The sequence below is a fragment of the Fusarium odoratissimum genome, assembly GCF_000260195.1.
Source record: "Fusarium odoratissimum NRRL 54006 unplaced genomic scaffold supercont1.1, whole genome shotgun sequence".
NCBI classification, from domain to species: Eukaryota; Fungi; Ascomycota; class Sordariomycetes; order Hypocreales; family Nectriaceae; genus Fusarium; species Fusarium odoratissimum.
Window position 1 is genome coordinate 1,321,907 of NW_022158687.1, and position 12,498 is coordinate 1,334,404.

The 12,498-nt window shown below is 50.3% G+C and overlaps 6 protein-coding genes across 8 annotated transcripts; 3 read left to right on the forward strand and 3 right to left on the reverse strand.

The window, feature by feature from the left end:
* Positions 1-132: 132 nt before the first annotated feature.
* FOIG_00468 (uncharacterized protein) lies at positions 133-2,424 on the forward strand. The gene has a single exon (XM_031196613.1). The coding sequence runs from the start codon at positions 597-599 to the stop codon at positions 879-881; it is 285 nt and encodes a 94-aa protein (XP_031072380.1). The 5' UTR covers positions 133-596; the 3' UTR covers positions 882-2,424.
* Positions 171-2,442, reverse strand: FOIG_00469 (uncharacterized protein). Its single transcript, XM_031196614.1, has 2 exons — positions 2,205-2,442; positions 171-2,047 (listed from the first exon to the last, which is right to left on the reverse strand). The coding sequence occupies exons 1-2, from the start codon at positions 2,265-2,267 to the stop codon at positions 1,655-1,657; spliced, it is 456 nt and encodes a 151-aa protein (XP_031072381.1). The 5' UTR covers positions 2,268-2,442; the 3' UTR covers positions 171-1,654.
* A 70-nt stretch (positions 2,443-2,512) lies between these two features.
* On the reverse strand, positions 2,513-4,569 carry FOIG_00470 (ATP phosphoribosyltransferase). The gene is made up of 4 exons (XM_031196615.1): positions 4,243-4,569; positions 4,115-4,149; positions 3,508-4,062; positions 2,513-3,441 (listed from the first exon to the last, which is right to left on the reverse strand). Exons 1-4 carry the CDS (start codon positions 4,257-4,259, stop codon positions 3,071-3,073), a joined length of 978 nt encoding a protein of 325 aa, XP_031072382.1. The 5' UTR covers positions 4,260-4,569; the 3' UTR covers positions 2,513-3,070.
* Positions 4,570-5,764: 1,195 nt separating this feature from the next.
* On the forward strand, positions 5,765-8,426 carry FOIG_00471 (uncharacterized protein). 2 transcript variants are annotated; one of them, XM_031196616.1, is made up of 6 exons: positions 5,765-6,776; positions 6,838-6,892; positions 6,950-7,029; positions 7,090-7,352; positions 7,412-7,712; positions 7,773-8,426. In XM_031196616.1, exons 1-6 carry the CDS (start codon positions 6,280-6,282, stop codon positions 8,020-8,022), a joined length of 1,446 nt encoding a protein of 481 aa, XP_031072383.1. In that variant the 5' UTR covers positions 5,765-6,279; the 3' UTR covers positions 8,023-8,426. The 2 variants fall into 2 exon arrangements, with proteins under 2 accessions (XP_031072383.1, XP_031072384.1); XM_031196617.1 differs by having other exon boundaries at positions 7,412-8,426.
* A 1,351-nt stretch (positions 8,427-9,777) lies between these two features.
* FOIG_00472 (uroporphyrinogen decarboxylase) lies at positions 9,778-12,479 on the reverse strand. 2 transcript variants are annotated; one of them, XM_031196618.1, is made up of 5 exons: positions 12,274-12,479; positions 12,159-12,200; positions 11,563-12,098; positions 11,114-11,504; positions 9,778-11,060 (listed from the first exon to the last, which is right to left on the reverse strand). In XM_031196618.1, the coding sequence occupies exons 1-5, from the start codon at positions 12,326-12,328 to the stop codon at positions 10,984-10,986; spliced, it is 1,101 nt and encodes a 366-aa protein (XP_031072385.1). In that variant the 5' UTR covers positions 12,329-12,479; the 3' UTR covers positions 9,778-10,983. The 2 variants fall into 2 exon arrangements, with proteins under 2 accessions (XP_031072385.1, XP_031072386.1); XM_031196619.1 differs by having other exon boundaries at positions 12,159-12,479.
* Positions 9,787-10,824, forward strand: FOIG_00473 (uncharacterized protein). The gene is made up of 2 exons (XM_031196620.1): positions 9,787-10,258; positions 10,335-10,824. Exons 1-2 carry the CDS (start codon positions 10,068-10,070, stop codon positions 10,546-10,548), a joined length of 405 nt encoding a protein of 134 aa, XP_031072387.1. The 5' UTR covers positions 9,787-10,067; the 3' UTR covers positions 10,549-10,824.
* Positions 12,480-12,498: the final 19 nt, after the last annotated feature.

A 12,498-nucleotide genomic window follows, 5' to 3' on the forward strand; every position in this document is an offset into this window, starting at 1 on the left:
CTGACGCTTGTCTGATCAACGGATGCCTGCGACAAAACACCCTTGCTTCGCAATCCTGCTGAGGTTCCAACTCAAAGTGAATTGACGGACAATGCGACTGTTTCAGCCGCTAGTTGCGAGGTTGAAACAATCCGTGCGCCCACATTCCGAGCCCCTGACATACCCTGATGCAAGGACTGTGGTTCTCTTTTCTACACTGCCACTTTCTTTTCTGGGTCTCGTGCCCGTTGTCGAAAGTGAATTGATAGATAAAGGTGAAGGTGCTGCCTCTTGCTTTTCTTCCTCTTGCTTGCCTTTCTATCTTTGTGTTGCCCAAAGAACCATCGCTCGCTCATTGCTTGTTGACAAGACAAGACCAAGAGTCTGATAGAAACATTCGACAGGCTGTGCCTCTCTTTTCTACTTCTTGAACTCGTTCACTCATTGACAAATCTGTTTTATCATACGACAACTGCTGGACAAGTTGCTCGTTAGCTTTTTCATCTCAACGACCATCACGATCATTTTCACCAACGCCACGCCTATTACGCCAATACCAGATTTCACTGTTACGCGACAACGCATTCACTCTCAACTCATCTTGAAACTCTCACACAATGGCCCACACCTCCCGCTTCGAAACCATGACTTCTCGCTTCTCACCCTCTCGTCTGCGCAACTCTCTGCGTCGCAGCTCATCAGCCTCCACCTCCACCCAGGCTTCCTACTCATCAGTCAGCACGACCAGCTCGTCCCCTGTCGTTGCCATCAACAGCATCATCTCGCGACAGCCTTCTCTATTGCATCTAGAGGCTGAACGCAAGAGCTTCGGCAGTGAGTTGAGCCTGCTTGAGCCCAGGCCCATTGTCTACTGGGGCAGTGTGGAGGAGCGCATCGGTTAATGCCTTGATACGCATACTTTGACATGAGATCTTGCTTTATGATTTACACGTCGAAGATTACAATTTCTGGGGATTTAATGTGGTGTTAGGCTTGCCTTTTGGATGTCTGGCAGGTCAAACTAGGGAATTTTTAAGAGACGGCGTTCGTGTGACTTACATGGTTATTCTTCAATTCTTGACCGAGTAACGATTCGGTATGGCATCAAAGATGAATAATCTTGCCAAATTTCAGATTCAAATTCAAACACAATCAAACTTTTAGGCCTTCATTGCTGTCTGAGACCCCAAAAAAAAAAAAAACCAATCCATTATCGTCATTACATTTCATACAGTGTCATATCCTCGGACACGATATCAAGCAGGGGTTCGAAACGCCTGCCACGACCCACAAACACCCCTGAAATACTTGTGTACAGAGTAACAGCGACAATGATGCCACTTTCGATCAGCGCTTGAAGGCCAATGCATGATTAACTCATGTCTGGAGATCCGGGAGATCGTTTCTGAAGACGACGGTGCAAATGCTGCTCTTAATGTGAGACAACAGTGATCGCCGATGAAATCATCAAGCGAGTTTGCCTCTTTGCTGTTGAAGAGCAAACAAGAACCCAGATCGATAGAGACGCATGCCAGTTGGAGGGAAAAATTGTATGGTGATGGTGGTAAGGTCCTTGTCTGGAGTCAACGGTTGATACCACCCCGCGAAACAGAGAGGGTCTCTAGTTCTCGGCGGAGCTTCAAGTATCATCCGCCTTCTCCCCACCCTGTCATGTTCACGGACCCGTAGGCGGGATGGTTTGATTCCCGGTATGAGGCTCGACAAGAGAAGCGACACCGTAATATAGACGACTCGTCAAGAACCAGACAGCACTCGTAGCCAGAGCCAATGCCACGGCCATGAACACGAGCATGGTAGACCGCATCTGAAACGCTTCGTCTGCTTCCATCTTCATGAGCTTCTTCTGTTTGCTGTGATAGTGCCAGCGGCCATGGGCATCATGATCGCTATGGCCAATGTGCTGGTATGGCTGGAGGAACCATCGGGGCACCCATTTCGCTTGCCGGTTACCGGTACCGTAGAAGTTGTTGCGGCCAGCAGTATGGCGAAAGTCAACCAGGAGGAGTGAGAAGAGGAAGACGGTTATGTTGACAGGCGTCATGACGAGCTAAAAAGACCTGTGTCAGTGTTATTGTGACCAGCGGAGAATACGACCTTGTTCGTTGATATCATGAGACTTTGAAGCAAAGAGAAGACAAGACAAGACGCTTTCTGTCTTCTCTTGGCAACAACCACAGATAATGTCTGAACGAGGAGTGACCTACAGAATAGAGAGTAGACGGCTGGTTATTGCCAACATTCTCAGGCTGGGGACCAGATTTGGACATGATGGGAGAATGAATATGGTAGTGTATTATAACGAGTGTCGAGTTTTAAACCGTGGATGTGAGTTCAAGTTCATAACAAACAGAGATTCCAAACACTTTGTTTCTGGGTCGTTGTTGGTATTTGATCCAAGGGCCCACCTGATCAAGTGAATCAGCCAGAGAGCTTATGAATTGGTTGTGGCTCACTTACGTAGCCGCCCTAGTGAGGTCATCGCGTGGAGGTTGCTAGCTAATGGATGCCCGCAGGATGCCCGCAGGATTCCCGAAGCTCCCGATCACCAACATCAATCATCCTTGTTACGTATTCCTGTAATTGTTGCGGAGAAGCTCTGCATTGGATCAAGAGAAAGGCTTTTTCGTCAGTTCAAACCTCGACAAATGAGCTTTTCGTCGGTTTCGCATATACTATCTGAGCCATATTGTCCAGCCTCTAGCAGAATCCTCCTCAGTTCTTCTGCCAAGCCACCATCTCAAATCATTCAGCCTCATCGTGATACGACGTATGCAGCGTCGATCATTCCGCCCAAGCTCCAAGTCCAGGTACCGGCAGGATCCGGCCAGGCACAATTTCCGATCTTCGCCTCATGGTGTGGGAAATGGTCATTGAAGTTTCAATAGGGATATCCCATTACAATGGAGGTGACATGGCGTTTACATGCAGCCCATGCATTACAATCCCCCTCTTTTTAGCCTGATACCAGCCAGCCATTGATTTTCCAGAGCGCCGTTTGCCCATGAATCCCACGCCTACCGGTGCCTATGCATATCAACGCCTTCTTGCCTAACCCATCATATATGCTCCTTCAGCGCGCATTGTGAATGTCGAGGACAAGGATGTCCTGAGCGCCAATTCGGGTCAAATCGTCCATAACCAGAGCAATCTTCTTCTTCTCGACCATAGAGCTGACTGCAACCCAGCCCTCCTCGTCCAGAGTGGTAACTGTCGCCGAGCGCTTCCCAGGAGTAACCCTGGTTGCCTCAGCCAGACGGCTTCGCTCGACATTGTATTGGCACAGGACGTAGCTCTTGGCGGTGATAACACCACGGATACGCGAGGTGATGAGGTCGATGAGCTCAGGGTTGGAAGGCGATTTTGACTTGATGAGCACGGCGGTAGAGTCGACAACAGTGTCAATGGCCTTGAGCCCAGCAGCTCGCATGGTCTCTCCAGATTCTAGACGGTGATCGTTAGTTATGGTCCGTCACAGTCGGTGAAGTAAGCCTCGAGTATTCCACATACCAACAAGATCGACAATGCCCTCAGCAACACCAAGAGCACATGCTGCCTCGACACTTCCACTCAACTCAACAATCTTGGTGCGCATCTTGCGAGGCGAAAGCTCTCCCTGTGCATTCTCGCCCTGCTCAAGCTTCAGGAAATAGTCGGCAGCAAGGTTGACGAAGCTCGTCCCAATTGTCTTTCCAATGAGATCCTCGGGGGTCTTATACTGGCCCTTCTCGGGGACCTGGACCTGAAGCTTGCAGCTGCCGAAGCCCAATTCCATAACCATATCAGAGCCAGCAACCTTATCGTCGGATGACGATAGATCAACAGAGCTACGTCGCAAGTGGTTGTAGGCACGGACTGAGGCATCATGCTCCTGGACTTGGTCCCATCCGGTGATACCGAGGTCGCAGCGACCCTCGCCAACGAACGTGGGAATGTCGGCGGCAGGGAGGAAGATCAGGGCAATGGGGAGATTCTTGACGAGAGCGATATCGAGACGGTTCTCACGACGGAATTGGACGTCGGCGCCCTCGAGGAGGTTCAGTGTGGCAGCATTGAGACGACCCTCTGTGATGAATGAGCATAAGAATGTCGATTGGAAGGATGTGAGACGACTCACTCTTGGGTACGGCAAAAAGAAGACGGCCTTCGAGACTGGAGGGGATTTTGAATCAGCGACCACATAGTGAAGGTGGGATGTTGAGGGACGATTTTGACGTTGCGAAGCTCACAACGGGGCGGACCAACCTGTTGACGAGATCCATGGCTGGCTACAGAAGTGCTACAATGCAATGCTTCTTCCCTTGGACTAGGTATAGGTAGTTTGAATTAGGTAAATCACACAGCAAGGTAAGGCAGTCGGGGAATTTATTATTGTCTGTGGTGACTGCTAATGACTCCGACTGCGGGGCTTCAAGACGATGGCGGGGCTTCGTGTATTTGGCTGTGGCACCAGCATGCACCATTTCATACGCCGGGGCTCTAATCAGGTACCACATAACCAAATCACCACCGACACAGACCGACCATCGGGGGGAAGATGTTGACAGGCCCACCAATTAGGAGACACACAGATAACACGGTGCTGAAGATAGAGTCATACATGGATGCGGATGTTTTCTGAAGTCCATATCCAATACTAAACATTTCAAGTTGCTAATTGAGGCCTTTGTTTTGAGAATATGCTGAAATAACTTGTACCCGAAAATGTACATAGACTTTCAATTGACTTTGTCAATCAAACTTACTCTGTTAGTAACCGCAATGCCTTTCTGTAATCACTCCCAATTGGGTTCCTGTAAATGTCTTGTCGTTAGAATTGCCCAACAACAAAATGCCTTGTGCACTGGATTCGTATCATGTATCATGCGGTTGAGATTCCATCCGAAGTTAGACCGGATTGACAACGACCAGGCGAACGATAGGTGGTCGAGCTTTTATCAGGCTGAGACACAATGGTAAGGACGTTGAACAAAGCCTTTGATTCAGACATTGCGGGTTCGAGGGCATGGAATCGATCAAGGTAGTTTCTTCATCAGGTAGAGTATGAAAACAAACCGAAGCAGCCCCAACAGAAGTAGTTATCATACGGGGATGCAGTCATGTCATTCAGCGAGCAATGTGGCTGGCTGTGGTACTGACCGGAACAACGTTCTCCAAGCAACTTGAATAGAAGATGGTGTGCTCGCTCAGCATGTTTTACTTACTGTCTGTGAGTGTGGTATCATGCGGCTTGCGTTCGTTCATATGCACCTTTCTTTTCCTCGCCTGCGCGGATGTTTGCCCGTTCATTCACCTTGTACTACACTCTCTTGGAGGTGTGCTACCTAGGTCCTTTTTCCTGTCTCGTTTCTTTTTTTCGTCCTTTTGCTGACGCCTACTTGATAAAACCCGATGACCCAGTCCTTGTCGAGTCTCAGTCAAGGTCTCAGTCAAGGTCTCAACCGCAACAAAGTCTTTGTCCAGTCCAGTACAGCTCACTCAGCCCAGCCCAGAGCTGAAGAGTCACAGGTCTTGGCTTCTCTCGCTCGCTAAGCTGCCTCAGCTACCGGTTGGTTCGGTCTGAGCCCTCTATGACATTCGTGTCTAATTCTCGGGGACGCCTAGATATGCTATGTCATGCCTTAACCACTGCGTCGGGATAGAACAGAAATCATCGTGGAGATCAGAGTTCATGAGCTTGAGACCATTACGGCAATAAGTCCTGGGATAACGGAGCTGAGCCAGGGAATCGAAGCCCTTTTAGCGCTCCCGGCCCGCGCCACTTGGGAGCTTAACCTCCAGCTCCACCTCAAACTTTCCATCAATTTACACTTTACCTTCAGTCGGGCTTCTGGGTTCTCCACCTGCCGCCGCCCGCGCGACATCGACGACATAGTGCCTCCAGCGCCTAACTTGACCTAACTGACTTTGCTCTGCTTCACTTACATCCTACCTTACTTTGTATCGTCGGCCTCTCCTTTTGGTGGCTTCGCCTCCTGGCGCTTTCTTCTCCCCTCAAGACTGACATCTGGTCTTGTCTTGTTTCGCTTCTCTTCGCTCTTTGGCTTAGGACCAACTCCAAGGGGAATTCAGCGCAACGCAACGCAACAATTGTCGGAGCATATGCTCTTATAGCTCGCCTTGTCCGCACAGCTTCTCCTCTTCGCTTCGTCCTCCACAAATCATCCATCCTCTACGGATACCTACCTCCCGAACCTTTTTATTCCTTTCTATGTTATATTTATACGCAGACTTACACTCGGCACCAATTCTCGATAACCTTATTATCGATCGCAAACCGCAATGAATTCTGCCTATCACCCGCCCGACATGTCGCAGCGAATCCCAGGCCCTGCCTATTCTTCCAGCGTACCACCACCACCAATTCATACCTACCAACAACACCAGCATCCTCCTCCGCCTCTACCGCCCCCGAGTCAACATCACCACTCGTCTCATCCTCCTCTACCTCCTCCGCCGTCAGCTCCACATCCTCACCACCAACATCCACCGCCGCCGCCACCTTCCCACTCGCTATCTTCGCATCAACATCATAGCCAACCACCCCACCACCAGTCTCAACTCCCACCATATGCACCAGCTCCATATCAACAGCCTCAGCCGAGTCAATACCCTCGGCCCCATCCGCACCAGCAACACGCCCCTTCTCCTTCGCAACATGATGAACCTCCTCCCCCCCCGCCTTCCTCAGGACCATCCCCTGCCGACCATCAGAAAGATTCCGAATACGTTCCCCCATCTTACTCCAAGATTGAAGAAGGATCAGGCTGGAAGTACAGGTTTGTGACCAAGGCGAATCCTTCAAACTTCCTTCGCGACCCCGCTGAAACGATTTCATAGTCTCGATGTGAAGCAACAACCTGTGCGTGCGCGCATGTGTGGATTTGGCGATAAGGTCTGTTTCTTTCGTTGCCATTGAGCCCTGATCATCTGTCTCACAGTTCCAATCTAGGATCGTCGCCCAATCACGCCGCCGCCGTGTGTTCGTCTTGTCATAATAAATACTGAGACGGGTAAAGAGGTTGACTACAAGTACGTCGATGCAGTCGCGAAAAAAAGGCACCTTGTTTTGTGCTAACACATAATGTGTAGTAGCCTGGACCACGCCATGTTTGTGTTGTCGGTGGATCTGTGGAATCATGATGGTACCAAAGAAGTGAATCTGGTGCGGTCGTCGGCTGGGACCGGCGCTATGGCATCCTCAAGTACCTACACTTATTCGTCCTTAGAGCCAGGGACCCCTTCGTACCAGCAACAATCTCTGCCCCCGAGCCGCGAGTCTGGATATGGGCAATCGCAAGGGCTGAACTATGGGCAGGATTACCCCCCACCGGTGCAGCAAAGCTACGGGCAAGGTTGGTCGAAACAGGAGGAACAAAAAGCGAGGACAAATCCGTGTCTGACATAAGAGTAGCACCGTCGTACCCGCCGAGCAGTTCCTACGGTCCGCCCCAACAATACTACCCGCGACATAGCGGTTACAGTGCCGAACCTTCCGCTCCTCCGCCAGGCGCCCCTTTCCGTAATGGATATGGACAGGATCAAAATGCGCTTACTCGGATGGCAGTGGTTGGGGGGCAACCCCAAGGGATGTTTACGAGAAACTTGATCGGCAGTTTGGCCGCAAGCGCATTCCGTCTCGAGGACACTGAAGGACAATCGGGTATCTGGTTTGTCCTCCAAGACCTCAGCGTCCGTACTGAAGGAACCTTTCGGTAAGAGCAACTGAATTTGGTCTGTGCCGTGGCTCGTGATTGCTGACGATGAAGTTGCAGATTAAGGTTCTCCTTCGTCAACGTTGGACGCCCCGGAGGGCAGGGAACCAACGTAAACCAAGGCCGAGCGCCAATCCTGTCGTCGTGCTACAGCGAGAGTTTCCACGTGTACTCGGCCAAGAAGTTCCCCGGCGTGTGTGAAAGTACACCATTGAGCAAGAAATTTGCGAACCAAGGCATCAAGATCCCGATCCGTAAGGACGCCAACATCAAGGGCGAAGGTGATGAAGAGATGTACGATCAGAACTGAAGGATTTGCGTGAACTATATCGCCAAAGAAATATTCATGATTGTTTGACCATATCAGAGATGGGCTTTGGAAATTTGGCTATTCAGATAGTTGAAATCCGCAAGAGAAGGAATAGCTGGCGTACACAAGAGGCATTCGGCACTGGAAAATAGACCAAATCACGACTCTCCTCTGTACAAGGTTCCAAGATATGTCGCCAAAATGTATAGAGGTACTGCCCTTGTCAGACAAGGCACCATGTCATTGAATACTGAGCATAGACGCTGGCGTTGGTGTTTGGAATTGAGTCGATTTCTCATGCTTTTATGCTTTTGTCCTAGCTTGCAATACAGTGTGTCGGTGATGTTGCAGTTCGACACATCTAAAGAGCCAACAAAGAGTGTGAAGCCAAGTGTGGGATCGACAGGGCAAAGGGTTCCCTAGCCCGAGAGCAAAAGATGACTGTATCATGACCAAACCCGGGGTTCAAGGAGTCAACGTCATCGCACTTAGACAAGCTTAGCCGCCACTTTCAGGGTCTTGGGTCTGATTAGCATGGAACAACCCTGATGGAATCTAGCTACAAGCTACAGGCTACAAGCCACAAACAGCAGCATCCCTTGCACATTTCGAGATTTTGAGGTCATGAGGCTTGTGATTGAATGCCTTTTCGAGAAGCTGGGGGGTCTTCCCAGCTTCCATGGCTATGAGCCACCAAGCCAGACCAGCCCGCCGTGTCGGGGCACGCCAGTACAGAAACGGCTATGGATAAGCGCTGGTACCGGCACGCAAGAATATGAGAGTTTACGCCATGTGCGGGAGCGAGCGCCGCTGGGAACTCGGAGCCCGGCGAGAGCGAAGACGATCTACGGATCTCTGAATAGATTCTCTTGGCGGCGAGAGGCCATTCGGCTAACTTACTTTCTACTTGACCGAACAGCGAGACCTTGAAAGGGGAGAATCTCATGGAAGACTTGAGTTGTCATGACAGAGATGCCTCTCATACCTGACGTGGTTGGCGCACAACTCACGGAGAATTTTGATATTCCCATTTGAAGACCGCCTAAGGAACTCATCTTTCAGTGCCTATGCGCTTTTGCAACTATTGGCTCGATATACGAGCTTTCCCCTTTGGGTCCCTGAGTGAGGAGCGAGTACAGCACCCTCATAGCTCGGTTTCAATTTATGGCTGACGGGCATCAAGTGACCCAGGCTCTCAGCATTGAACCCCTCATGGCCTCATAAAAGCTTGTATTGACTTCGTATATCGGAAGTACCATGCCAAGATCTGGGGCAGCACGAGGCCATCAAAATTCATTACGCAACCAATTTCTATGACTGGGCATGGCCTCTTAGTGCCATGACCAAGTGGAACTGGCGCACGGGTACTTGCGTCTACTTGTCCTAGACTTGGGCGAGAGTTTTAACTGAGCCTCATTCTTCAAATGGAGAAGGGTTGAGAGGAGGAAAGCGCTTTTCAACTAGAGTTTGAAAGAGAGAATTCGATCATTTGACTCAAGGATAGACTCCAAGATAGTGCAGAAGAAGCACCTACAGCTACAACGCCCAGCTGAAGAGATCTCGCCCTACAGCTCACAACCCAGTAGCCCAGGTTCGGGGCAGCCTAGTGAGCACAAGGCCAGTCTAGGCCATATACTCTATGACTGGGCACAGTGGTTCGGTGGGTGTGAAGAAAAAAAAAAGGCCGCAGCGCCTAGGAACCTATCGAATTTTTTTTCTCCTTCCCCTGTTTAGTTGATCATGGGAACACTTCCAGGGCAGGGGAAAATTTGGTAGCAAGTTACAACATCAATCACGAGGACTTGGCATTGAGTTAAAAACTGTCACCACCGCCTCCAGCTAAATCTCCTTCACTCAAATAGACTTTTCTCTTCATCATTACAATTCCTTAGAGACGTACTCCTGATCGTTTGACTTGACAACTTCTCAGTCTACTCAACAACTCCTGGACAGTCACTAGTTTAGTTGTTAGTCGACAACTACACAACAACTACCCCTCAACGGACAACAACACTTTCTCTTCCAAAACTCACACACCTGTCACAATGCTCTCCTCTCACGGTCGAGGTGGTGCTGGCAACATGGCCGACTCAACCCACACTGAGAAGACAGATCCCAGCAAGCTCCAGACTCCCGTCCTCAAGGGCTCTGTTGTCACCACCGGTCGTGGTGGTACAGGCAACATGGCCAAGAACGATGACCCTCGCGAAACCCGCAAGCGTCAGGACGTTGAAGCGTAAGTTTTTCATCCCTCCTGCCACTCAATCTCGGGGATCGTTCTCTTTAGAATCGTTGCTGACCTGAGACAAAAGTATCCCTCGACGCCCCTCATCTGGTGCTCAGCATGCTGGCCGTGGTGGCGCGGGCAACGTCTTCAAGGACAAGGAGACAGAGTTGACCCGCAAGCCCAGCAACGATGAAGCTATCACTGACGAGGAGGAGCCCAAGTCTGCCAACTCACCTACTGCTGCTGGCGCGTCGTTGGCTCAGAAGGGCAAGAACTGGCTCTTTGGCAAGAAGGCTTAGGACTTCAGAGACCTTCAAGTGTTTCACCATGCTCAATTCTAGAGATGAGAGATTTCATGTTCTACTGCTATTGGGTCTAGTTATTTTACAGTACAGCTTGGTGTTTTGGCGCCTTTGACATTGAATCTGAAGCAGGGGGTTCTGGCTAGACAATCTTATGAAGGACGGGTCAACGTACAGGACAAAGGATACGTGAAAAGGGGGAAAAGCAAAAGTAAAGATACCATCCCATGAATTAAATGATTTACAAACAAAGAGTTATTTTTCTCAGTTCCTTGGCCATGCTATTTTACTATGTTACATTTTTGTGTCTACTGGTATTCTCCACAATGCTTTTTCTGATGCCCTCTCTTATCTACTTTGATGTTCAACCCAGCATAGACACATGGTATCTCAAAATACGCCTTCAACACAGCACACACTGATATTTGACCATTAGTTCTTCTTGGTCAAACGGTGAATCTCCTCGAAGTAGTGCTTGAGATGATCAGGGTTTACGCCAGGTGTAATTCCTGCTTTTGGTCAGCCCCTCGTCCAGCTCAGTATCATGTCACAGAGAACTTACCGTGGCCAAGGTTGGCAATCCAGCCCTTGTTTCCGACCCAGAAGCCTTCTACCATCTCCTCCACGGCCTTGGTGATAGCCTCCTTGGTGCCATACAATACCCCTGGGTCAGCATTGCCCTGGAACACAATGTTGCGGTCGCCTCGAATCTTGACAGCCTCCTTGGGATCATGCAACCAGTCCATGCCAACCACATTATAACCCAGGTTGCAGGCAGAGTCGAGTGCGTACCAAGCACCCTTGGGGAACACAGTCATGGGAACCTTCTCCAAGCCGAGGCTCTGGAGCTTGGCGGGAAGCTTCTCGGCGATTTGCTTCAAGTAGGGCTCGGAGAATTGACGGTAAGAAGAAGGGCCGAGCTCTCCTGCCCAGGAGTCAAAGACCATCACTAGCTATAAAGTTTGCAAGTTAGTCATATATGGTGCAGTTCTAGAGGGGAGCATTCTATACCTGAGCACCAGCCTTGACTTGAAGTGCCAGATGATCCACGCAGATATCGGCAATCTTGGCCAGAAGCTTCTTCGACTCCTCAGGATACTTGTAGATCCATGTCTTGACCTGCGCAAACAGCTTGGTGCCACCACCCTCGACCATGTAGCAGAACAGCGTCCAGGGAGCGCCGCAGAAGCCAATCAAGGGCACCTGTCCCTCAAGCTTCTGGCGTGTAAGTGTGATAGCGTCGTACACGTAGCCGAGTTCAGCAGCAACATCGACGTTCTTAGCGAGCACCTGGCCGTACTGTCCGTCGTCGGGGTTCTGGAGCGGGTTCGGGAAGTAAGGGCCCTTCTTCTCAACCATCTCAACGGTCATACCCATTGCCTGGGGAATGACAAGGATGTCGGAGAAGATGATGGCGGCATCGATGAGACCTGCGAATCGGCGGACAGGCTGGAGGGTGATTTCGGTTGCGACTTCAGGGTCGCGGCAGCATTCGAAGAAGTCTCGGTTACCCTTGGCTTCGTGATACTCCGGTAGGTAGCGACCGGCTATCAATTGATCAGGTCAGTCTTGTGTGCTTTTACCCGTAGGTCGGGGTACCTTCTCACCTTGTCGCATCACCCACATAGGAGGGCGTTCAACGGTCTGACCTAAGTTGCAACACAGCAAGTCTCAGCACAGTTCTCTCTCATGATTCTCACAACTGAGGCGCGGACAACCCACCCCATGCTGCGCGAAGCAACAGGTCGTTCTTTAGAGGCGCGAAATCTTGCGACATTGTATGTGTTGTTCAAATTATAGTCAAGTGAAATTGGTACAGCAGCTCAGGAATAACTGCAAGTTACAGATTGTGACTTTTAAAAGAAGTTCCAGTTAAACTACAGATACCCCGCCGAGGACTGTCCATGTGGAATCATAGTGGAGGGGTCCTTCCGTTACAGTTGGGGC